The sequence below is a fragment of the Leptonychotes weddellii genome, chromosome 4 (assembly GCF_054177405.1).
Source record: "Leptonychotes weddellii isolate Sample4059 chromosome 4, ASM5417740v2, whole genome shotgun sequence".
In the NCBI taxonomy this organism is placed as follows: Eukaryota; Metazoa; Chordata; class Mammalia; order Carnivora; family Phocidae; genus Leptonychotes; species Leptonychotes weddellii.
In genome coordinates, this window is record NC_138372.1 from 48,986,906 (window position 1) to 49,012,529 (window position 25,624).

The 25,624-nt window shown below is 43.6% G+C and overlaps 1 protein-coding gene across 4 annotated transcripts in view; it reads left to right on the plus strand.

Moving 5' to 3' along the window:
• AK4 (adenylate kinase 4) overlaps window positions 1–22,504 on the plus strand; it is a 110,054-nt gene extending 87,550 nt beyond the window's left edge. For all 4 annotated transcript variants that reach the window (XM_081818561.1, XM_081818558.1, XM_081818560.1 and 1 more), the window contains 3 exons: window positions 11,786–11,958; window positions 15,082–15,200; window positions 16,776–22,504. In XM_081818561.1, the coding sequence (XP_081674687.1) occupies window positions 11,786–11,958; window positions 15,082–15,200; window positions 16,776–16,890 (407 nt within the window). In that variant the 3' untranslated portion in view covers window positions 16,891–22,504. The remainder of the gene's footprint in view (window positions 1–11,785; window positions 11,959–15,081; window positions 15,201–16,775) is intronic.
• The last annotated feature ends 3,120 nt before the right edge of the window (window positions 22,505–25,624 follow it).

Here is a 25,624-nt window from a genome sequence, read left to right on the forward strand (position 1 = left end):
ATCGTTTACAAATTCCTTTTGTCTCAATTGAGATATAGTGGGGCCTGTTTTCCCCTAATTTGTTTATATAGAGACTTAGGTTCAAAGAACAAGTAAACAGAATTCTTAAGTAGAAGGGCCTTTAAGCAAAGGATTTACAGTGAACTGCTTCTTCCTCAAGGTAGTATACATCTTCCTTTACTGGGAAAAGGGCTTCATAGTTCTAGTATAACTTGTTTAAGAACAGAGGTTATAAGCCATGAGTTTCATTTATATCCTTAAACAGGAAAAATCATTACACTGATGCCAGAGGATCTCAACACCACTTGGAGATTTCCCCAAGAATCCCTACCTAATAGCATTCATTTTTTATTTCACTAAGCCACTTTGAAGATCCCAATTTATGGTTTAAAACCAGATTTTCTGTAGTATCTATCTTCTATCAATGGATCCCTAAATAGTGATGATAGCATATCTAGGTTTTTAAATCATCTACTACTCCTGGAGAGCAGGACCTACTTATTGCCAATCTAGGATAAACTCTAGGATATATAATAGAAGAGTTCCAAGTGTCCCTGGAAGATTTCAGTGAGCAGGCAGGAGGTCCCAAGCTCTCAGCTCAGTGGGAAATGTGGGACTCACAAAGTGATATGGTGAAGCTTAAGCTCTGTTTGCCAACATCTGGAGCACAGCTGTGTCTTATTCTTCTCACCATCTGTTAATAAAAACTGGATGAAGTGGAATATGGAGGTCTTGGATACACGTACAAATAAATATTGTGCAAACAGATAAGGTAATTATAGATGTAAGACAGAAAAGGCCTTCATAAAACAGGTTTCAACGGTGACTAATTTTAAGTTGCTACTGAGGCTTCTGGTTGGTGGTATGAATAGTTTGAGTGCCCCTGGGTTAGGGAAGACTATGGAACTGCCTGCTTTCAACTTTAATCATCCAGTGATTAATTGTGATGGACAATGGCTTGCATATTTTTAACTTGGTTCTTGCTTTCCCAACAACCAGGAAGAGATGGGTGGTCAGAAGCAACCGTGTTGGCCCCAGATCTTAATGGACGTAGGTAGGGGGCCTGGTGTTGGGTGGCCTTTTCACAAGCTGCCAATCCCAGGCGGATGTTGGAAGTTGCCCTGCAAAACTGCCCTTTTATTTTCATCACATGGAAAGGGCTTGCTTTTCTGCCTGGGAATGTGGTGGTGGACTCTGGCTCTGTGCCCTTCCTCTGGAGTAAAGGCACTCCCAAATTAGAAAAACAGAAGTGTCCCAGTTCTTTCTTTCCTTGTTGCTGTGGCACCTCCTGCTTCTGCTGCCCTCCCTCAGGCTCTTGGCATAGCTCAGAGGAGCAGGTGCCAAGGCCCTGTGGCCGGCACTGCTGGGAATATACCAGGTCAGGGATTTAGCGACATCTTCTTGCGCATGGTGAATCTTTTTTTTGGATGGGGGTGGGGGGGGTGTCTAAAAAATAACCTGTAGGCACCATACTTAGTAATATATAGCATGACAAATTTTGGGAGAAATTTAACTACATAAAATTTAAGCTTTCAGCATGGATTGGCTATTTGATTCAACAGGACATAGCAGCTTTTCTAGGCTGGGTTAAGAGACAAGGGAGAGGAATAGCTTAGTCTGGAAGCATGAAGTGGGTTTTTCTGTACTCCTGGTGAGAAGCTGTGTGATGAGCAGTCTCGTGTAGTTAAAGGGAGGAGAGCAAACTCTGCTTAAGTGGGTTCTTTATTTTACTTTACTGATTGGATTTTCTGGTTTCCTCAACAATTAGTGGAATCTATTCACTTGGATTGGGTTATCTAAGGAAGCTGGAATTCTGCTTTAGTCATTTAGAAAGCATGTCTTTGAGGATTACTTTTAGTAAAAATAAAAGCATACCAAAAATTTACTGCAGCTCTCTCTAAATTGAAGAATTATTTATGCTGCCACCTGTTGACAGAACTTGAGTGTGCATCTAGTCCACTTGGTCAGTAATCCCTGCCTACCAGGAATACCATATCCACATGGAATCTGACTGTATCCGGGGCACTTCGGGAGTAAACACAGCCCCAGCCCTCAGGGAGCTCGTAATTTTTAATAGGGGCTACAAGCAAGCATGTTTAAAGATGAATACACACCCACAGCTAGAATGGCCCACCAATGTAACCATAGCTTGTCTAGTCTAAATCACTTAGTCAGAATGTACTTAAATATGTATGTTATCTAAGTATTTTCATGTTGAGAATGGCTATTCTTATTTAGATGCAGATTTTCGGGGCGCCTGGGTGGCTCAGTTGGTTAAGTGTCTGACTCTTGATTTTGGTTCAGGTCATGATCTCATGATCTCGGCTCAGTTCATGATTTCAGGGTTGTGAGATTGAGCCCCACATTCGATCTCTCTCTCCCTCTCCATCTGACACCCCCACCCCCCGCCCACATACTTTCTCTCTTCAAAAAAAAAAAAAAAAAAAAGATGCAGCTTTTCCATTACAAGATTTCTGTGGATCATGCTTTAAGTTCCATACACCTGCTAATTATTTATTTCCTTTCAAATCCCAGTCTCCTAGCAGTTTGAGTTACCAAGGAATTGAATCTCATACCGTGAGTAGATCTTAGAAGAGAAGGCAGATCAGTGGGTATCAAATGTTAACTAAATGTATTAAAGAGCAAAATACCCACATTTTCCCTCACCAGAGTCAAAACGAACATCTCATGCCCTGATGCAGGGACATTCTTGGCTGATAGACAGTTTCCACTAGGCTTCATTTTGTGCTCCTCTGACATTTAAAAATATATGTGTGGCTGGATAATGACACTCTGCTAAAAATGGTTGAAAACGTGCTGGTCAGACTGCACCTTATCTGACAGTCTGTTCTTGGCAGCTGATGGGTGTGAGAATTACATCAGAAGTACTTTGATTTGCTCAGCCCAACTTGAGACACTGACGTAAATCACTTCAAAGGAAGCTGCCTTTTAGGACACCATTTCATATTGGACGCCCTTATGCCTAACCAGGGTAACAGCCCCTCTCTGGGGCCTGTGATGCCCCCAGGCCTGGGACTCTGCACCCCAAACTTCACTGAGAGCCCCAGCCCATTGCCAGGGCCTCTGTGAGGTGTTGGTGACACCTTCAGAGACTAGGACCAGCACACCTGCCCTGGAAATTAATACTATTTGAAGCTCGTAACTTCCAACTGTGCCTTTTATGTCTGTGATGCTTGGTTATTAAGGGAAAGGTAAGTCATCTCTCGGTGTCCTTCTTTCTTCTTTATCCTCTTTTCTTTCTCTGTTACTGATTCCCCTCTTCCTTCCCCCGAGTTCTTTTACTTTTCCACTGTACCCTCTGGGATCCTCTTTCCTTATAACCTTCTCCACCCTCCCCACTACACTTTTCTCTGACTCCTTGCAGAATACTCTCTCTACCTTCTGCCTTAAAACCTGGGTCTCCCGTCGGGATGCGACCTTCTTGTCTCTTCTGTTACGGAGGAGACTTGTTCTCCCATGTGAACGCAGCGTGTTGGGTGATGGTGATGGGACTAGTCTGTCTCCCCACTGCTCCTTCCATCCTTTTATAAAAGCTCAGACTTGTCTTTATCCTTCATGTTTTTCTTGTTATCAAACTGCTCTCTGTCCAGTCCCACATTGCCTCGTTCTCCGCCAGTGTTGGCTCTTGCCCCATTTACCACTCCTCCCCCCAGCCACTGTGCTGGGATTTACATACACTAATTTGCTTATTCCTCACAACTTTCTGAACTGGACATTACCAGGCTCGTTTTATAGGTGCGGAGAAGTGGGTAGCCAGGGTCAGAACGTGCGTCGGTGGCGTAACTGCGGGTCCAGCCCAGGCAGTTTGTCTCTGGAGCCTATACTCCTCTCTGCTAGGCTAGTTTTTCCCTAGTGTGCCTCAAGTCGTGTGCAACTTAGATGCCCATCAGTAAGCGGTCGCTTCAGCGATGGTACATCCACACCCTGGAGTATTCTGCAGTTCTCAGGGAGAGTGAGAGAGCAGTATGTACTGTGTAGGGAGAAACCTCCGAGATACATTAAAAGAAAAAAGCCAGGGGGAGCCTGGGTGGCTCAGTTGGCTGGGCGACTGCCTTCGGCTCAGGTCGTGATCCTGGAGTCCCGGGATCGAGTCCCGCATCGGGCTCCCTGCTCGGCGGGGAGTCTGCTTCTCCCTCTGACCCTCCTCCCTCTCATGCTCTCTCTCTCAAATAAATAAATAAAATCTTTAAAAAAAAAAAAGCCAGGTGCCGCGCATTTGTTTGGTGTACGTGCGGAGAGAGGAGAGACTCGGGTGTGGCTGCGCCTGTGGCGTTGGGCCAGGCAGTGCCCTCCTCGCTGCGCAGGAGTTGGATTTCTCACGCCGCCTCGTACACGGACGACTGCAGTCACCGTGAGCAGGCATTTCTCCGAGGCTGTGGTGTTCTGCGTGGAAGGAAGACCACATCAGGTGGTACAGATGTGCGATTCTGGGGGTCAGCACTTGGTGAACGAGTCTAGGTTCCTCGGTTCTTCCACGTGTGGTTTGGGGCAAGTCACTTAACCTCTCTGAGCCTCAGTTTTTGTAACTTTAAAAATGGAGTGATACCCACCTGGCAGAATTCTTGTGACTTTTCAGATAGTATTTATTTACTCATTCAACAAGTATTTATTCAGCATCACTATGTGCTAGGCACTGTTCGAGGCCCTAAGGATTTAGCAGGAAACAACTATAAAGGTTCTGCCCTCATTTAGCTAACGTTCTGGTGGGAATAGAAACACTAACAAAATAAAGTAAATCATATACAGGAAATGATGTTGAAATCTATGAAGAGAAAAAAAAAGAAACCGAAGGGAGGGTGAATACAGGTGTCCTGGGTGGGGTGAAGGCTCACTTGAACAGGATGGTTAGAGAAGTCCTCACCGACGAGGCACTTTGTGAGCTGAGGGCACACTGCTGCTCTACCCAGCTCTACCCAGCCTTGACTGCAAGAACTTCCACTAGATAGGTATCTGTCCCTCAGGTAGATACCTGAAGCAAGAGTGGGTCAGGCCGAGAGACCATAAACTAAATGTTCAAGGTGGGAACGGACCTGCCGGTTCGAGAACAGCAAGGATGTCAGCGTGGCGGGCACAGAGCGATGGACGGGGACGTGAGGTGAGACAGGTGACAGGAGCAAGAGTAGGCCTTTTAGGTCCCTGCAGAGTTTTGGCTTTTCTTCGGAATAAAGTAGATCTGGCACATCAGGGATGCTCGGCAAATGCGAACTGTGGTGGTGAGGATGTTATCAGGATGCTCCGCTCTTTTGGTTGAAGCGAGGTAGATGGAGTGACCTTTAGGATCCTTATAATAATTCTTTTTTATACCCGTGGAAGAGCAGCGAGTAGAGTGAGCACTTGGCGAGACCGGAGGCCTGAGTCCTGTTCCGCTGCCGACCCTCGCTGAGTGCAGGCTCCCTTGTCGGGGTTACACCGCGGGTGCTTGTTCCTGCTCTGCCCACCTCACAGGGTCGATGGGAAGGATAAGAGATACATACATGTCTGTAAGTGCTTTGTAAACAGTAGCTGTGTGTGCGGAGTTACTGTTGGGACGTGGCACTGAGAAGCCACTGAATCCAGGTTCTCCCCAAGCACAGTCGCCTCGTCTGGGAATGTTTCCCAAAAGGAGGCGCTCACTTGATGGGAAAGTCTGCACGGCTGTCCCCTTTCTTGACTTGGATTCTGTGTGACAGTTAATGCAGTCTGCACATGGGCTCGTTGCTCAGAACATACCTCCTGTGGCTGCCTCAGGACACTTGTACTCTAAGCAGCTTAAGGCTGGGCCTTTGTGCTGAACCGACCAGTCTGTTTAACTCCAAGTAAAGCTCATCACGATAAGGTATGGAACTGGATCAGGGAAGTCTGACTTCCGGTGCTTTGCTGTCACACATGAGTAGGCAGTGGGGTGGGGTGCGGGGCGAACGGAGAGTGGGAAGCCTGGGTCGAGCTTCCTTTTGAGTGGGTGGGGACTGGAATGTGCAGTCTGTGTGGCCAGTCACTGGAAGGGCTAAGCTGTCAGTGTGTCAGAGAGCACAGGGCCCCAGGGACTCCCCAGACTAGTAGATCTCAGAAAAGGAGTTAAATAGGCAGGTTGGGGGGTGAGGACCTTTCCCTCGTGCCGCCTCGTGACTGACTGGGGAAGCAGCAGGGCTCCCGGGAGAGCAGTACCAAGAGCGACAGCCACCGTTCATTGAGTGCTCACTGTGTGCCTGACACTTTACATCTTAAACGTTTTACAAAGATTGCCTCTTTTAATCCTCAAAACAGTCCTGTGCAATGGGCATTACCTTTCGTTATGGGCTGAGTTGTGTGTCCCCCCCGCCCCCCAATTCATCTGTTCCAGTCCTAACCCCTAGTACCTCACAGTTTGGCTCTTTCTTGGAGATGAGGTCACTAAAGAGATAATTAAAGGAGGTCTTGAGGGCGGGCCCTAATGTACTACGAGTATTGTAGTGTCCTTACAAGAAGAGGATTTGGATATAGACACCTGGAAGACACAGGGAGAAGGCAGCCGTCTGCAAGCCAAGGAGAGAGGCCTCAGAAGAGACCAACCGTCCTGACACGTCGATCTCAGACTTCTGGCCTCCAGGACTATGAGAAAATAAATTTCTGTGGTTTGAGCCACGTGTTCTCTGGTACTTTGTTGTGGTAGCCCCTAGCAAATTAATACATTCTTGTTTTATCTCTGAGAAAACTAAGGACCAGAGAGAGATTACAAAGCTAGTGGAAGTTCTTGCAGTCAAGGCTGGGTAGAGCTGGGATTGAAACCCAGTTGTGTCTGGTTCCAGAGCTCTCGCCCGTAACTGACATGTTCCACTGAGCCCTGAGGTTCCTGGCTTACCGCGGCTTCTCCTCACTTTTGAAAACGTGGCTGACACCCGCATCTTTGACTGGGCCACTGTTCTAACTATCCTACTGTACTTTCTCGCCTGCCACACCACTTTCTGCAGAGGTAAGATCCTGGCCAGGAATGGCATTAAACAGGTGGCTTGAGATAGGGGCTTAGTGAATCTGGAAAGATTGGCCTCTGTTTGGGAATTTCCTTCCCAGTTCTCTTGCAATGAAACCGAGGTAAAGAAGACTCTCCTCAGAGTGGTTTGGACCTGCTTACAAGTGCTGTTAAACCTTCCCATGATGGGATAGATACACATAGTTAATATTGCCCTTGGCAGTGTTGTGTCACTGAGAAGTTCTGTGGTTCTTACCCAGCCACAGTCACCTGGATAACTTCTTAAAAAATACCTAAGTCCTGCTCCTGCTCCTAGATGTTCCCTTCCAGGAAGAATGGTATGGAATCTGGGCAGTCAATAAACTCTTCTCCCTCCCCCCACCCTTTAAGTCTTCCCTGATCATGTTGATGTGCCCCATCAGATGGAGAACCCTTGAAGTTGAGGAATGACTTCTTTCTCTTGTTGGTACTTCTTCTAAACCATTAAAATGGTTGCATTCCAGCAGCATAAACATCTTAAAACATAACTCTTCCATTTTAGCTTTCATTTAGGCTTCTGTATTTTCCTTGGTTCTTTCAACTTTAGCCTGTTTTGAGGTTGGGAGGATACGAGGAGAGCCACTGTCTTAACAGACAACCTCTAAGCCATCAGAATTAATTATTCTCTGGTCATTAGCAGGTCTGAATGTGAGAGCCCCAAAGGTAGACACTACCCAACAGTTTTGTTCCTTCTGAGTTCAGTTTATTTTGTAGACAGTTGCATTTTCCACCCATTCCTCCAGAGGGCTCCAGAGTTCAGAAACAGTTGTGGGGTTGTTGAGCAGACGGGCAGACGGACTTCTCTCCGTCAGACTAGGAAACTTTAGCCAGTAAGATTTGAGCTTTTATTTGTTGGAGGAACTGTTATATTCTTGTTCAGAGCTTCCTATTCTTTCCTAGTGCTTTATTCACCTTCCAGCCTCCATCCAAAGGATAAAGAACAATGTTTTCTTGTCAGGGTAGTGGCTAGTGATGCTAGAACCCAAGGCCAGGGCCTGAGGCTGGGAACTTGGGTCTTTAGAGGAGTGAACCCTTAAATTCTTTGTGTACACTTAGCAGTAAAAATGTTGATTACATCTTCAAAATAATGGATATGTGTGAATTATGTGCACATACGATTTTGTTAATATATACCTTATAAAATGTACTCTCCAAAATAGAAGCTAAAAAGAGCAAGGAGCCCCACGCGGGACTCAATCCCAGGACCCGGGATCGTGACCCAAGCCGAAGGCAGACGCTTAACTGACTGAGCCACCCAGGCGTCCCTGGAAGCCACTGCTTTGGAAAATGGTTTTTCTTTATAAAGGGATTTGGGGGAATAGCATAGAGATTGATCTTGGGGTTGTTTTGGCTGCAGGCATCTAACTCCAGTTGTCAATTTGAAGCCTTTGTGAAGAGGAGGTTATACAGGGAAAAGGCAGGACCTGGCAGTCAGCGAGGGAGAGTGCCTTTCTGTGGAAGGCTCACTGCCCTCACTTTGCTGGAATTTCAGTGTGGAATGAGCCAGGCACAGTACCAGAGGATAACAAAGGGAGTAAGGTGTGTCTTAAATCCCATTTCAGGAAGCTCATCTTCTAAAGCAGACTGTGGTGCACAGTGTAGGGGAAGTTAGGCCAAAGTTGACTAATAGACTTAGCATAGGTCCCGGACTTGCCACCAAACTTCTCCACAGCATCCCCTGTCTGACCTACAGTGAGCTTTTGCGGGGAGGGAGGTGGAGAAAAGGACCTGGTTGAGGGTGTCTAGTATTCAATAAGGAATTTGAAACTCCTTGCTCATTGCCTAGCCTACGCTGCCTGAGTCGTGAGGTCCCACCTGGGGCCAAATCTTGCTCCTTGGCGACCCAGATAATATCACTTTGTTCCCTACTTGGTAGCTATCATGTATTTGAAGCTCCAGGATACACCCAGTTGCTGTGAAGCCCCAGTTCTAAAATTGTGTTTTTGAACTTAAAAAAGAAGTTGCTTAATAAATTAATATGCAAGCAGTCAAACCATTCCATAGTAGAAAGTAAAAATGACATATTGAGTTTACAGGGCTTGACAGAGTCCTATAATTTCATAGAATTAAATTCGGAGTTTAAAATAAGGCAGCTGGTCACGTAAGTATGGCCACCGAATGGAAGACTAGAAGACAACTACTGTAGTATTACATTTAAGGGTTTGCGCACTGTGTGCCAGGCATTGCTGTCTTCCAGTGCTAAGGCCAAGTGTCCATAGTGCACTTGATCTTAGGCAGATAAAGCTTGACCTTTCACTTCCCTAAATGTCAAGTAGTCGTAACTTCATGTAACAAATTATGTTGAGATTTGAAAAATATTTAGTCAGCAGTTCTTTATTTAAGGGCAGTATTTTTTTTTTCCATTCTGAAAGTACTGTACGCTCAGTTTATTAGAAATTAGAAGAGTAGAAAGGAATCACCCATCTTCCCACCGCAAAGAAAACCACCATGAATATACTTCCCACATAATTTATGAACATGTGGGTGCCTTTTTTGTGAAGAGGATGCTTAGCCAGAGAGTCACTATGGGAGGAAGGAGACCATACAGGTGGGTGACTTGGTACAGGAGGTGGCACCCGGGCTGCGACATTAGAAATACCTCTTTCTCTGTTGAAGCCAGTCCCACTTTGATGAGGGCTGGCTGAAGACAAAGCACAAGCTGACACCCTGCAACCTCCCCCCCACCCCCCTACCCCCTCACCGCCCCCCACCCCCCCACTCCTGGGAGGGACAGGTGTGACATTCTTCCAGGAATCTCCCAGCTGTCTTCATGTTAATACCTTGCTAGAGGGGAAAACAACCTTAACTTGACGATGGCATGGCCTCTGGTATCTTGTTAGGTATCTTGTAGGTGGGTCTTCTTTAGCATATGAAAGTTCTTTTGAAACCTCCCTTCTCCTTTTCCCCCCAACTCCTGAGAGTATAGAATCCCCACTCCTCAAGGTCCAGGTGCAGCAGCTCTTTCTGTGCATGGTCCCTGTCCCAGTGCTTTAATAAACCACCATTTTGCACCAAAGACGTCTCAAGAATCCTGTCTTGGTCGTCGGCTCCGGACCTCATCCCACCAGCCCTCATCTATATTCCAAAACCATATCAAATGCATAATGGGTCACAAGAGAACAGCATATAAGAATGTGAAAGCAGTTTTATAGAGAACAAGATGGAGTCTCTCATGTCAAGCAGGGGCCTCTATCAAGCAGTGACATAAGCAGTTAAGGTACTGCAGCTAGGAGATATCACCGGACCGGACCAGCGTCAGCTGACACCACAGAATTGATAATGAGTAGAACCAGAGGAGGTCTGTAGAGACCCAAAACCGATTAAATCTCTTTAAAAGGGAAGGATTTGGGCAGTGCACTGTCAGACTCTTCAGACCTGACCCCTCTACGTCTGACCACTTAGAAAAGGCAGCTTCTTCCGAAGGCGCTCTGCCCGATGGATCTCCGAACAGAACCGAGATCCTTCCCTGCTTGAACATAAGAAGCAGTAAGTGCCGAGAGCTGACCCGGACCCAGCGGAGCCCACAGACTGACTTCGTGTGTGGTCCATTCACTTCCTACACCCTTCTGTTACTTTGTTTGTTGTATGACTTGTCTTCTGTCCTCTGTGTGCTGTGTAAGAAGCCAGGTTTAATCACATGGTGAATTGTCATTGAGTTTGGAATCCTGAACCTGCTTTATCATCGTGATTTAACTTTGCTCTATGATTGAATAAGGCTGACATTGTGGAAGGACACAGCTCGTGTGTGTGCCTTCATAGCGTGCTCATGACAGGTTTCTTCTGGTGTTACCTGTAATGTTGGAGTAACCCTTTTGCCCAGTGGGAACATGTGAGTACCTTGGGTTCGACACATGATAGCCAACGAGTCTCAGATCTGCCCTGCAAGATAAGCTTTTCCTCACCTCTGTTTAAACTTGCTTTTTCTTTCCCTGTCATAACAGTAGAGTTGAAACATGCCCCGGGTTGGGTTCTCTCCATTCTTGTGTCTTTTTGGGAAGAGATGTAACTTAATCTATATCTTCTGTAATAAACAACATCAGTTAGATACTGTGGGGGCCATTGGATAATTTCCCTTATTGGAGAAATTAGAAAATAAGCTCCAAGGGAGGCCTAGAACAAAATCAGTAGTGAAAGCTGCATTTCTTTTTTTTTCCCCAATCCACTGCAGAGCAGTCCTTTTATCAAATACAATAAGAGCAAATTACTAGAAGAAAAATTAAAAGAAAAACACAAATTCAAGCATAAATTTTAGATTCACTAGGCTTAAAATTACTGTGAAATTACTATAAAATTCTTAAGTGTGTTTTCTCATTTCTATTGTTACTATGCTAGATTGCAGACCACATGTTGAGTTTTGTTAAGATGTAGCGTATGGATAAAAATATAATTTGGGGCGTAGCCTAAGAATAATATACGCATCAGCTGTTAAAGCTATAAAAGAACACAAATATAATTTTAGAGGAACAGAAGTGGAAATGGAGGTGATATAACTTGCTTAGGTTACATGAGTAGTTAAGAGCAAAGTGAGGACTAGTCTAGTGATTTTTAGTTTAGTGCATGCTCTACTTGGGTCATGTGACTTCTTAATCTTTGAGTATCCCAAATGCTAAAGCTGGGTTATAAAGTGACATATTTTCTTCTAATTTTAAATTTTTGGAGGTAGACATAAATTCCTGATAGAAGTTTCTTTCTGGGTGGTATATGTATAGATTTGATTATTCTGTCAACTGAAAATATTTCATTGACTCATGGGAATTGGGAAATGTCTTGCATTTGATATGTTTTGTTTTTGGCATTTAGGTTTTCCTAGGACATTAGTTCAGGCTGAAGCCCTGGACAAAATCTGTGAGCTGGATCTAGTGATCACTTTGAACATTCCATTTGAAACACTCAAAGATCGTCTCAGCCGACGTTGGATTCACCCCCCTAGTGGAAGGGTATATAACTTGGACTTCAATCCACCTCATGTACATGTAAGAATATACAAAGCATTTTTACAGACTGACAAGAAAGAGGCAAAACACTCCAGCTGTAAAGTGTAGGAAGGATATGAATAGATTATTCAAAAAAGAGCAAATCTTCATGGCCAAAAGTATTTGAAATTTCTCATTCACTAGTGGTCAAGGAATGCAAATTAAAGTTTATAACATCTGTTGCTGGTGGGGATCTGGAAAAAATGGTACTCATCTTTATTAGGCATATGAAGTATGAATAGTGTTTTTAAAAAGCAACCTAGCAATGTACATTAACATTTTAAAATACATGTATTTCATTCAAGCCACCGCTGGGAGAATAGGTTATGGAAATGAAAGCACTAGCGGGTAAGGTCATGTACACAGTGATGCTTATTTCAGTGTTGATTTTAGAGAAAAACAAAACAAAATCTGAAAACGAATGTTCATTTACAGGGGATGACTAAATGAATTAGAAATTATGTACATCGTGCAATATTATGTACTCAGTAAAAAGAATGACTTCGTGCTATCGCCTTTGACCTGAAGAAATACTTCCTCTAGGTATTGTTGAATATCAAAAGCAAATAGCACAACGATTCCATTTTTGTAAAATAGTGACCCTCCTTAACACATTATCTGTTTGTGTGTGTAAATATGCTCTCTAGCTTCATAAGAGCAGGGATAAATGGTTATGGCTGGGACTGAATAAAGACTTGGGGTCAGAGTGGCTGGGGTCATTAGAGTGGTGGCAGTGAGGGTGTAAAGGGACTGGGAGGACTAGAGGAATAAACAGGTCCAAAAATAACGTGTGTTTACATGAAACAAACATATGTAAAGGTATATGTTTAAAGAACCTTTTTAAATTAACAAATTCGAAAGAATTATTATTGTTCTTTCTGGTAAAGACATGAATTAGTTCAATGTGATTCTTACCTCTAGTTATTGGATGTTAGATAGAATTACTTGTAATCATCCAAATGTGGAAGGGATGACAGTTGCATCTTAATGGATTAATGTGTATGGGATAGGTAGATCTGAATATAGATGGAGTCAATAATTACTACAGAAAACCAACCTCAAGAGGGTAAGGATGCCTTCCCAGCTCCTGAGTGCCATAGATTTGGTAAAGTTCCAGTGAGTCTTGTTCATTTGGACAAAGTACTAGTTGCCTTTTGAAGTCTCCTTTTTATTTGTTTTTTATTTTTATTTTTTTTAAAGATTTTATTTATTTATTTATTTATTTATTTATTTATTTATTTATTTATTTATTTGATAGAGAGCACAAGTAGGCAGAGCGGCAGGCAGAGGGAGAGGGAGAAGCGGGCTCCCGGCTGTGCAGGGAACCCGATGTGGGGCTCGATCCCAGGCTCCTGGGGTCATGACCTGAGCCGAAGGCAGATGCTTAACCTACTCGGTTAACTGACTGGATTAAACTCGGCGATGCTTAATGCGCCCCAAAGTCTTCTTTTTAAAATGTAATTCTGGAATTCCTTTATTAGGTCCCTTCCCCTTTTCCCTCTCAAGAAACTGGTATAAGGGGAAAAAATGGATGGAGAGGAAAAGAGGATTCTGCATATGCACTGATGTCCAACACGGATGCTTCACATTTTAGCTTTGCCTAGACCTGCTGAAGCAAAGATTCTCATAAAGTTTGAGAACCTTTAACACTGAGTTGCTTTCAAAAGACTGGGTATCCTAAACGAACACCCACAGTTACAGTGCTGCCTCCAAAGACAGCAGGGAAAGGTACTAGTCTGGGCCACCTCTACCTGCCACTGTGGCCAAGTTCTCCCAGAAGGAGGGATGCGGTCACCCTAGCATCATTTTCTTCTTTGTAGAAGCAGTTGTTGTATTTATTGGTGCTCTGAGGTCCTGGAAATGACTTCTGAGCTTTGCAGCTCTAAGTAAAATAAAGGGGAAGAGAATAAAGGTGATGTACAGCCGTCTCCCACCCCCATCTCCCCTGTTGTGTCAGGTTAACAACCATGGAATACACGTGATGATTATGGGGCTCACCAATAAATCATAAGTGCAGGTTATGGACCCAAGGCCCTGAGCTGTAATGGAATTTTAGTGTGTTTCAAATTTATAGCTGGTTTCTGATTATCCAGTTGAGTTGCCTGAGCCTTGGTTCTGCTCTAGCCTGCCTTTTGACAGATTTATTCCTTGTGACTCTCTCCCCTGGCAGGTAATAGTCATCCATGGACATGGGAGGCAAGATCCTCACGTCCATGTTGCTATTTGTAAGTAGGTATGTTTCCCAAGGAGGTTAAAATACATCAAAAATCAGGTTTTCTAAATTGCCATTTTTTAGTTCTCAGAATGTTTGTTCCTGATTGTCATAGGCGTATAATCCATGCCTATTTTAATCTGCCTTTAAGTAAGTCATTATATGATCTAGGAAAATAACCTGAGTAAGATTAATCTCAGGAAAGAATTTGAAAGCTAGCAAAGGCAGGACCAAGATACCTTCTCCTAGATCAGTGTTCTCCTAAGTAAACCAGTTGGTTCTTTGAGACGTTTTCTTTTCTTTTTTTAATTTTGTTTATTTATTTTAGAGAAAGAAAACATGCAAGCAGGGGGAGGAGCAGAGGGAGAGAGAGAATCTCAAGCAGACTCCCCACCGAGCATGGGGCCCCATGTGGGGCTCTATCTCACAACCCTAAGATCATGACCTGAGCCGAAATCAAGAGTCGGATGCTTAACCGACTGAGCCACCCGGGCGCCCCAGACATTTTATTTTCTGTATTAACAACTCAAACTTTAGAAAGCAGGGCAGTTTTAGGAATGTTTAGAGGACCAGAGTGTCATTGTCTAAAGGTTGTTTGTTGTTGGGGGAGGCAGCATGGAGTTTTAAACTGTAAATTGAAAGTATCATTTCTCAATAGCACTGAAACGTGTTTGGAAAGATCTGAGAATTTAATAAAGATTCCATGTCAACTCTCACGAAATAAGGTTAACAAGACTGTTAGGAGTGTTATTTCTTTTTCAACTACTTTCACTATTACCATTGTCACTCAGGCCTAATTGATCATTCGGTGGGAGACCAAGGTGAATACACGGATTTTGCACGGGAAAGTTTCTCGTCTTTGGAATGGCCCAGGTGTTGGCCATATTAACTGGTTTCTCTGGTATTTGTAGGGGATTGATGACATCACGGGTGAACCGTTAGTCCAGCAGGAGGATGATAAACCCGAAGCCGTGGCTGCCAGGCTAAGACAGTACAAGGATGTGGCAAAGCCAGTCATTGAATTATACAAGTGAGTGTGCTTTACCATTTTCATGGCAGATGGTCGGTTAGAACCATGTGGCGCCCAGTGGGAAGGACACCAGGCTGAGGTGGGATTGTGTTTCTTTAAGCTAGACAAACCCTAAAGGCCCAGTACCTCCCTGGGAGTCGGGTGAAATGCTGGGGTTGTACGTGGGAGATAGAGTCCAGTTCTTTTATGCTGAAATTCTTGTAATACAAGGGCCCAAACCTGATCTTCTCTGTCTGGTTGTAAAAGTATGTCTAGGATTATTTTCATCTTTCTTTTCAAGGAGCTGAAATATGGTTTGTATTTTGACACTCCCACATGTAAATATCTCTTTGGATAGAAGATTAGAAGGGACCTTTCACCTAGATATGTCTAGAGGGAATTTAACCAAAAAAAGTGAAAACTGTAAGCTACAGATGGCTGCGGGGGCCAGGCAACTGTTGGAAATGAGTGTCACACCTGGTGGGGGATGTGTTCCTCTGGGCAGTTGAGTGACAGCTTCTGTGCTGCTCCAGCCAGTTATTTCCACGGGGGCACTCAGGCCCAGAGTGGCCAGTGATCCCTGTTTTTTAAGAGAAGCAGAAATCTGGTTGGCTGTGAGTCAGGGGGAAAAAAAATCCCAATTTTTATATTGGCAACAAATAACGTTCTTTTTTTTTTTTTTTTAAAGATTTTATTTATTTAATTGACAGCGAGAGAGGGAACACAAGCAGGGGGAGTGGAAGAGGGAGAAGCAGGCTTCCCGCTGGGCAGGGAGCCCGATGTGGGGCTTGATCCCAGGACCCTGGGATCATGACCTGAGCCGAAGGCAGACGCTTAACGACTGAGCCACCCAGCTGCCCCAACACATAACATTCTTAACAGCATGCACACTGAACAAAACCCATTTGCAGACTGCATTCAGGACAGCTGTCTAACAACCACTGCTGGAATCAATTTCTGACCTTTTAGCACCCAAACAATTTAGCAGCCCTTTAGATCAGAAGTTCCTGATCATGTCATTATGATATATCCTGTGTTTCATGATCTGTTGTAAGTAATAAGGGTTTTACGGTACCAAAGTTTGTCAATGATTTATTTTTTGAAAGTGTATACTGAGGTAGATTTGAGATTGTCCGTATAATGTTATTCTTTGATATGTTTTATTTTTTTAGTTTTTAACTTTTTAAAGATTTTATATATTTATTTGAGAGAGAGCGAGAGCGAGTGAGAGAGAGAGAGCACAAGCACCGGGGGAGAGCAGAGGGAGAGGAAGCAGGCTCCTCGTTGAGTAGGGAGCCCAGCGCGGGGCTCGATCCCAGGACTCCTGGATCATGACCTGAGCCGAAGGCAGAAGCTTAACCAACTGAGCCACCCAGGCGCCCCTCTTTGATATGTTTTAAACAGGAGAAGAAGAGGTGGCATCGTGACAAGCATGCCGGTCTTATTTAGGTACACGCAGCGTGGGTGTTGGCACTTAGCAGTGTGTGTGATAGACCACGAGATCGTGCTTGTTTTATACCCAGGATCTTCCCTCGCCCTAATAGCATGTTAAAAGGAAGCCTAAAATGCCTTCATGTGTTGGATTTTGTTTTTCAGGAGCCGAGGAGTGCTTCACCAATTTTCTGGGACGGAGACTAACAAAATCTGGCCCTATGTTTACACGCTTTTCTCGAACAAGATCACGCCTATTCAGTCCAAAGAAGCATACTGAGCCTGCCCAGTGGAAGAACCAGGAAAATGTCGTTCATTCAGTTGTATGTGTAGTATTTTGGTGCCGTGTCCCAAGTTAGAAGCTAGCGGGGATAGCTTGCAGCATCTTTTCTAGTTTAAATGGTGAACTGAAATGAAAACGAATGAGTAGAAAGCATTCCTCAAGAGGCTCCTCTCTGCCTTTCACGAGAAGGGTCATCTACACATGTCTAAGATGCCTCTGCACGTCTCAAGCCCTTCACAAGAAAACAAGTACAGGCTGGACTTCGAACGGCGTCTAACCCAAACTCTAGCTGATTTCTGACCATCACGTTGTTGCCAGGGTAGCATTTTCACGCGTGACAGTGTTGGCCTCTGGTTCCCTCCGTCCTCTGAAGGCTGTTGAATCAGAGCATCAGGAGGCCTTGTCCCAAGTTCTCTGGTATGTGCCCTTCCTGGTGACCATGCGATTGAAGCCAGTTGCTCTTTGTGGTTGCTTCCCTCGCTGTGAGTGACTGTCCACAATTTATTTTTTCTGTTAGGAGTGATACCTTTTCTGCATCCATGCTCCATAGAATCTCTCCTTTGCAGACATCCTGGAATGAACGGATTTGGCTTCCACTATTTTTATTAGACTGTACTTTTTTTACATCTGTTTTCTCCCTCCCCAGGCTATGAAGTAATACAGATAGTTACTGCTTTGATCCCTCTCAGATCCCTTTCTAAGAACTGAGAGCAAGGGGAGGCTGTCAAATTGCTTCCTGCAGCAGGAACTGGGCTGTGCAGAGGGTCTTCTTACGCTGCTGGGCTGACTCTTCGTGGGTTGATACTGCCCTTTTCTTTTATTGTGAAAAAAATCCTCAAAGTCTTAGGGAGTCTTCAAAAAAATGGGAGATACTTACCTACATAAATGTTAAAGGATCATTATCTTGTGTATAGAAGTCATAAGACCATATGAAATTACTGCACTAAAAGAATAGTTTAGCTTTTTATTCAAGACAAAAAAAATGTATTTTGAAATGCTGCTAAATATTGATGCTGACAGTGTTTTTCTCCTGTGAGTGACCCAAGCATATTATAAATAGTTGGTAGAGGGAATGGAGCCTGTGGGTTGAGGAAAATATTGCATCAGCTGTGCCCAGAACTGAGTATGACAGCTTTATGATTATGGGAAAACAAATTCTTAAAACTTTTTTTCTATTCCAAAGATGCTTTCTGTGGGGTGGCCATTAAGTCTAGAAATATAGATAATACAATTTTGTCATTCTTTGTAATGTACAATAAACCATTTATTAAAGATTTGCCCGGTTTCCAGACTTGGTGGCCACCTAATGTAATTTTTGCTCTTCTCTGAGAAGGACAATGAAACTTATTCCTGTTGCCTTAAAAAGAAATACCCTCTTCATGCATCGTGGTTGGCCCTAAAGAAGGTCCTTGCTGTTCCTGGAAGTGACTTCTGTCTAGCTCTTCATACTGGAGAAAAAAGAAAAAGCCTATTTCAGCACACCACTTGTGTTGCAGCATGTTATTTATTTTCTGAAGATGTCCCAGCAAATCTCTAGTCAGTTCCCTGGCACATGTGTTCTGTATGGTAATGATTGCATCTTCCTTGCAAATACTGCCCTACTCTTCTTGCCAGTTCCTCTCCCTCTATTCCTTCATGTGAGTATTCTTTGACTATCTTAGTGGAAATATAGACTGGTCTCCTCCTCATTCTCTAAATCACCTCACTGTGTTACTTTTTAGGTTTATGCAGTGGAAATGCCCAGTTCAGGTCTGTGACACATCAGTGCATGATACAGACTTCTGAGTGCTTTAGAAGATCCATGTGTGAATGTCAGTTGGTGGGATTGGGGTGAAAAGACGTGTGGGTAAGGCTCAGGTATCGGGGGGAACCAGGTATAGAGAAAACAAGTCTGAAATGAGGAAAACTGCACAATGTAGACTAGTACTGCCATGGAGACCATTTCCACAAACTAGGAATAGTAGAGAGTTAAGGTAATTATGTGGATAATTCGAGAAAGAAAAGTGTGTGCCCTTCTAGAAGCAGACACATCTTAGCTCTTCCTTTATTCCCTTTTTGTTTAACAGACTCCCTTTGGAGTTTTCGAGAGAGATGTGGGAAATGGGAAATGGCTGGTCCCTGATGCCATGCTCCAGTCCTCCATCCTTCCCTCCTCTCTTCCAGAAAAATAGACAGTTCTAGTCAGCACTGGAGCCCCTCAGTGTGTCAGTGGCATTTGCTGTTTCTGAGGCAGCCCAGCAATTGAGGGTCCTGTGCTTGGTGAGACCAAAAAAAGACAAACACCTTTTCCATGGTCTTTGAAAGATGATACTTATTTCATGCTTAGTGGCCTAAAAAGTCTATTTCTCATTTTCTTAAACAAGCTCTCTAGTTTTTCTTCCAATAATTTTGTAAAAAATTAAAATCCTCTTGCAAATATTTTGACAAAAGCAAAGGGGACATCTTTCCTTGGTTTTCCTTCTACTGCCACACATACGGTTCCTTCAGAGTTACGCAAAGAAAGTAGTCTGGGTGTCTCTAAAATTCCTACCTGTCCTCATATCCTGTGATTCTAGTCAGTTGTGAATTCATTTTGCTTTCCATTATCTGAACAGGCTTCCCACTTAACTTGGAACTTGGAAACATTGCCATGTTTAATATCCTCTTAACACTAAGGCAGACATAAAATAAGTACCATTTATTGAAGGCCTTTTGGGTGCTAGGTGCAGTTGTAGGACACTTGCAAACATTTAATCTTTCAAGCATCCTTTGAGATAGGCATGAAGAAGGCAAGGGTCAGAGATGTGAAGCATCTTGCCTGGGCTCTTGCTGCCGATGACTAGTGCAGCTAGGACTCAAACACAGGCTTCCCTGACTCTGAAGCCTGAGTTGGCTCCTGGATGTTTACTGTACCCTATCCCAACAAACCTGGGGTGCTGAGCCTGCTTGATTTTGCTAGTGGCCTCACATCAAAAGTAGCAAAAAAAAAAAAAATAGCAAAAGTGACATTCAGCTCTGTATGGGACTGTTCCCTTTTTTTTCCATTTGCTGAAGCAAAGGGAGCTGCTAGAGGAAGGTCTGAGCCCTTGATCTTTTATAACTACTCATTTATAAAATGAATGGCTGTTGAAATAGGCTGGGCTTGGGTCCAAGCTAGTCTGTGGAGGAGTCAGGTTCATGTTCCTCACCTACCCTTTTGGTGTCCATGGTGGTGTACCCCGGAAGGGACGTTTACTGTTGAGCCACCCCCAGCTGTCGTGCTCTCTCTAGACCTGGGCTGCTGAGAGCTCTCCAGATGCTACTCACTTTCCCTGATACCAGAACAAATCACTCCCTCACTCGCACCCCCAAGTAAGGCCCTTATAATAAACTGTTCCTGCCTGAAGTGCTGGCAGGTGAACAGAGGTGATTGAGCTGCTAACACAGGGCAACCCTTGATTTTTGTACCATCTTCCCTATATCACATGACCCATCAACCTGATGCTGAATGCCAAATGCACACCTTTGCCAAATGCACACCTTTGCTCTGCTTGGCGTGCACGATTCTGGCGATGACCAGGGGCGACTGGCTTCCTGCCTTCCCTAGGGGCCCTCCCTGCCCCCCTCCAGCGGCCACACTCGCGTGAGCTCCAGCTTTACCCAGGCTCTGCCCCTCTCTTTGGTAGGGAAGGAAAAAGGTAAGAGCCATGGGTGAGGGGGATTCTTGGAAGGAGGGACTGCTGTGGCTTCTCCCACCACGTAAAATGTTGAGACAGGAGAGTTGTAGATGGAAGGGTGCTTGTGCACGATCATAAATGGGACTTTTAGAACATTCAGTTCACTGTCAACTGATTTCAGTATTTGACTTTAGCTGTTTAGCTGAATAAACAGCTTATCAGCCTCTGCTGGAGGTCTGGCTTAAATCATAAAGACTGCAAATTTCCAAATGTGTGAAGACATAGACACTCTTAGTAGTTACTGTTGATTAGTACTTCATGCTAAGCACATTATATGCATTGTCTAATTAAATCCTCAACAATTACCCTACAAAACAGATATTTCCGTTATCCTGCTTCTTTGTGTAAAAACTGAGGTCATCCTGTTTACTTAGACTTGTGTTTTCATGTACGTATAGGGATGAATCAGGAAATTCAGAGGGGCCTTTTGTGTACCTTTTTCTCCTTTGAGCTCCCCATTCTAATTAATGGGTAAAACAGTGTTATTTGTACCTGGAATCTTTGCTTTTGGCGCTCTGGTGCTGAGGCAAGAAATGAGCACTCAGTGGGCCCTGGTGGTAGTTGCACACTGTATATGCAGAGGGCATACATCTCATCCGCACTCTGCTGGGTTGCAGGATCTCGGGAGACATTCGTATCTACCTGATGAATTTCATTTATTACCTTGTATTTAAAAGTATCTTTTCTTGCTGCGGTGAATTTTGCCAGAGACGCAATTCCTAAGGCCAGGTCGTGTTCTTAGTCTGAATTGCTTTCTTTTCAATTCCCCTGCATTTTTAGTAACTCCCTTGTTTTACTTAGTGTCTCAAAAGAAGAACCTAGCAGTGGAGACTTTTTTTTAAATGGGAGTGTGGTCTGGTCATAAGTTATCCCTTTTTACCTATAACTGATCCAGTCTGGTTTCTAGATGAAAAGTGTGCAAGACCCAGATGTGGGGAAACCATGAGGCCATATTTCAACTATGAAGAAAAATCTGCTTCCTGCATCTGTTGAGACATACTATAATTATAATTGTTCATACATGCCATACCTGTCTTTTAACAAATTGCACAAGTCTTGCCAAAATAAATGCCATTATCTGTGTGCTTCAGGGAATCCCCCCCCCCCAATTTGATCAGTGTGTGTGTCTTATGTGGGTCTGTGTGTGGGGGAGGGAGAGATGGTAAACGCCTCCAAAAGGATGAGAACCCTTGGATGGGATGGGTATGCATTCCTTCCTGGTAATAATTAGACTATTCCAGGAAACAGCGTCATTCTGTGGGAATAAAGGTTTCCTGTTTAAAACTTTGCCAAGGAGCAGCGCACCTTGAGATTCTCTTGGGGGTTGGCGTGTGTCTAATTCCATTTCATAAAACCTTTCTTTGTTTTGAAGCTTTGGCTGTAAAGTCAGAAATGTACTAAATAAAAACTGTTTTGTATTTAATTTAGAGAAGAGTAAAGGGGAGAAAAAAAACCTCAGTGTTTATGTAAGCTTCAAGGTGTTAGGGCTTAGAGGGCTTTTCTAGTTTTATGAGAATTTGTACTACTGATTTTTATATATTCCTGTTTTTGAGATGAACAGATCTCGGGAAATTGTTGCATTACAATGGCATTTCACTGTGACTCCTCTCAAGCTCAAATCTGTTCTCTAAGCCAATGACAACTTGTCACTTCGGTTTACTGTCCTGTGAAAAGTCAGCTCCAGTTTCCCAGAAGTTGTGTGTTTACGATGAGTCATTGCTTCTCCTCAGTGCGAAAGTTGTCAGCCCTCTTGATTTGGGTGTATGTGCTTAATTCAAAGTATCTAGACCTGTAGTCTAATCTGTATATGCTCTCCTAACTGTTAATTGTGTTATTGACTATTTTGATTATCTTGCTTGAAGATTGATTCCTACTTTTTAATTTGGTAGAAATAAAGGTTTTTTTTCTGCTTATAACTAGTGAATTAATTTAACATTTGTGTAGCTTTTTACACTTGAGCGTATACGTCTTCATAGATCTTCTCGTTTATGCCATTCTGCAACCACTTCATTATCAACAGTGTTATCTCCAGTTTGCAGATGAAGAGAATAGAGAACACAGTGTCGCCTGGATGAGGTGACAGTTGGTGGCAGAGCAAGATCATGAACATAAGCATTCTGATCCCCAGTCTCATTTTCTTTTCTGCAACACCATGTTACCTCACTTTGTATACACTCAAGCACCTTATTTCTCTAGCACTTTATTCTTTACGTATTTTCATAAACATCCTTTAGTTTTGTTCTTGAAACAACAGAGCGATGTGAGTCTATTCTCCCTCTGTTTTTGCAGATCGGGAGACCAGATCGGAGTGAGTCCAAGGTCATAGTGTCCAGGGCCACTCCGCAGAAACAGAAAAGTCCACAGGCCTGGCTAGTGGAAGCTGGAGTCATGGAGGAAATTGAGCTTCTGCAGAAGCCTCCCTACAAGGGTGGGGGTGGGGGGTGGGGGTGGAGGATTCCCTGGCTTCTCCCAACCTCACATTCTCCTGTCTCCTGCAGAGGCTTCCCCTCGGCTGTGTTCAAAAGCCACCTGGCATAGGAGCCTGAGGAATGTGTGGAGTTTGGTACAACAGCATAATTTAGTTCAAGCTGACTGATAGAAAATGGGCCTAAGACAAGTATATCATGTCATCTAGTTATACCTTTGATTCTCTGATCAAGCACTATTAGGCTCTGGGGATGCAAAGATGAGTAAGACCCAGTTTTTGCCCTTGACTTCCTCAGTCACCTGGAGGAAATGGAAATACATTTAGATAACTACACATGACTTAGAATTAATCACTGGATTATAATTGAAAGAATACAGAGGTAGTGACTTTCTTGGCTGGCCAACTAGACCAAGTAAGAGCTATTATTTGAGCTGAATGATGCAGGAAAGAGGGAACCCAAGCTGAGGGAATGGTATGTGGGCAGAAGTATGAGCACCTATGCCAAGTGGAGGCCAGAAAGGTATGAGGCAGCACTGGGGAGAGAAAGATAAGATTGCGTTGTATTGGGAAGTTGTACTGACCTGGTCTTAACTTTGTTTGCTGTAGACCATAGACTATGCCAGAAAGTGACTCATCACATTTGCATGATCAAATTGTACTACAGGTCTGAACTAAGATATGGTAGAGCTCAACAAAAAGGGAAGCTGGATTATAACAGGAGTAAAGAAGAATTAAATGTCTCCAGGGGAGGGGTTGGGGATAACAATGAAATGGGGGTGAGTATAAGGCTGTGGGGAGTGGCAGATGCTGTGAAGACTGCAGTGCACTGCTTTTTCTCAAAGGTGAGTTGCTGCTCCTCAGCTCTGACCAGTAGTCACCACCTTGTGCTTGCTGACCCAGTGCTGCCCATCATTCAGTTTAAGAGAAGCCAGAAATCAATGTTTTCATGTGAAATGTTTTAAATGTTTACAATTTAAATTAAAAAAATTCCACAGGCCAAACAGTGTATTAAGTCAATTTGGGACTTCTGGCTTAGAGACACATAGGAGGTTAGGAATGATGATCTTAGTGGCTGGCTAGATGTCTATGAAGTAAGGAGGTATGTAAAGGCAAGAATATGAAGGTGAGGATTTTCTACCTTTGATTAACAATAAAATTGTGTAGTTTTCTAGAATTCTGCGTTGTCAGGACACCACCTATTCCAATGAATCACTTGAGTTTTTTTTACCCCTAGAGTTCCCCTGAGTGTGATTCCTTTCAGCCAGTGAATATTTAAGCATCCAGTAATTAAATGTGTGTGTATGTGTGTATATATAATACATGTGTGTGTAATAGAATTATATATATGTGTACATATATGCATATGTAATATAAGGTGCTAAAATTTATTGAGGGTTTGCTCTGTGGTGCCAGGCAATAGGTCAAGCATTGTATACCAGCTACAAGTAGTGAAGCTGAGGTTCAGAGAAATGAAGTTATTTGCTCAAGACCACTCACCCAGTAAGTGGTAGAATGAAGACTTCAATTCCACGCCCCTTAGGATTATTCAGCTCTTCTTCCTCATTCTCTCACTGCCCAAAGACACCAACGGACCACATTAAGGGCTCTGCAACCAAGGCACCTTTGGCTTTGGGCAGGAATTCCAGGAGTCAGGCTGGAGAGCCCTGCCACGTGGAGGTGACTAGGACTTGAGCTGTGTTGGGTCTCCAGTGGCCAGCTTTTTTCCTAGCCAGGATCCTATGGATTCTTTAACAAGCCTAGAAGGCCTCCCGTGGAAAGATTAGATCTCATAGTCCATCAGGAGCTGACACTTTGCATTCCCCCATTTCAGAGCCATGTACCCTGAGAAAAGAAAAAGGTTTCCTGACAAGGAAAAATCAGTGATACAAAAATGAATAGTTCATCTCTAAGTCAGGACAGATCAGCGACTCTTGTCACAGGAATAGCCCACATACACTGACCACTCTAGATCCACTATGTCATATACATCAACCATCCTGGGTGCACTTACCATATCAGATTACTCTGGACATGTTGGCCACCAGACATATCAGCTATCCTGGACACTGATCATATGCACCCACCACATTATGGAAACCTCTGATCAGTGTGACAGGGTCAGAGAGAAGGGGGTGCAGGCTAAAATTGCTTAGAGACTTGAATGAACCATCTTCTATGTGTTATCTATATAAAAACTTTTGCTGCATTTCTCCCATCTGAAGCCAAAAAAACAAAAAAAAACCCAAAAAACAAAAAACCAGCCCAATAATCTAATGCTCATATGAAAATCTCACCTAAAATTTTATAAATGTTGGCATTTATCAATTGAGGTTAGATAGCTAAACTCATTGAAGATAAACGGCATATGTCTAAACCTTAATCTTTCTACACATCTTACAAAAACCACAGAGACCAACATCAGCAAATAAAATCACAATTAACTCACCACACAACACAATTATATCTACCACATAGCCAGGAAATAGAAGACCGCAAAGTCCTATTTCATTTGAGTGGGAAAATATGTATCTGAAATCAGTAGCACCAGCTGTGTAGCCCATGTGGAAGTGGAGAAGTAGGCAGGAAATATTTGGGAAAAGTACTGAGA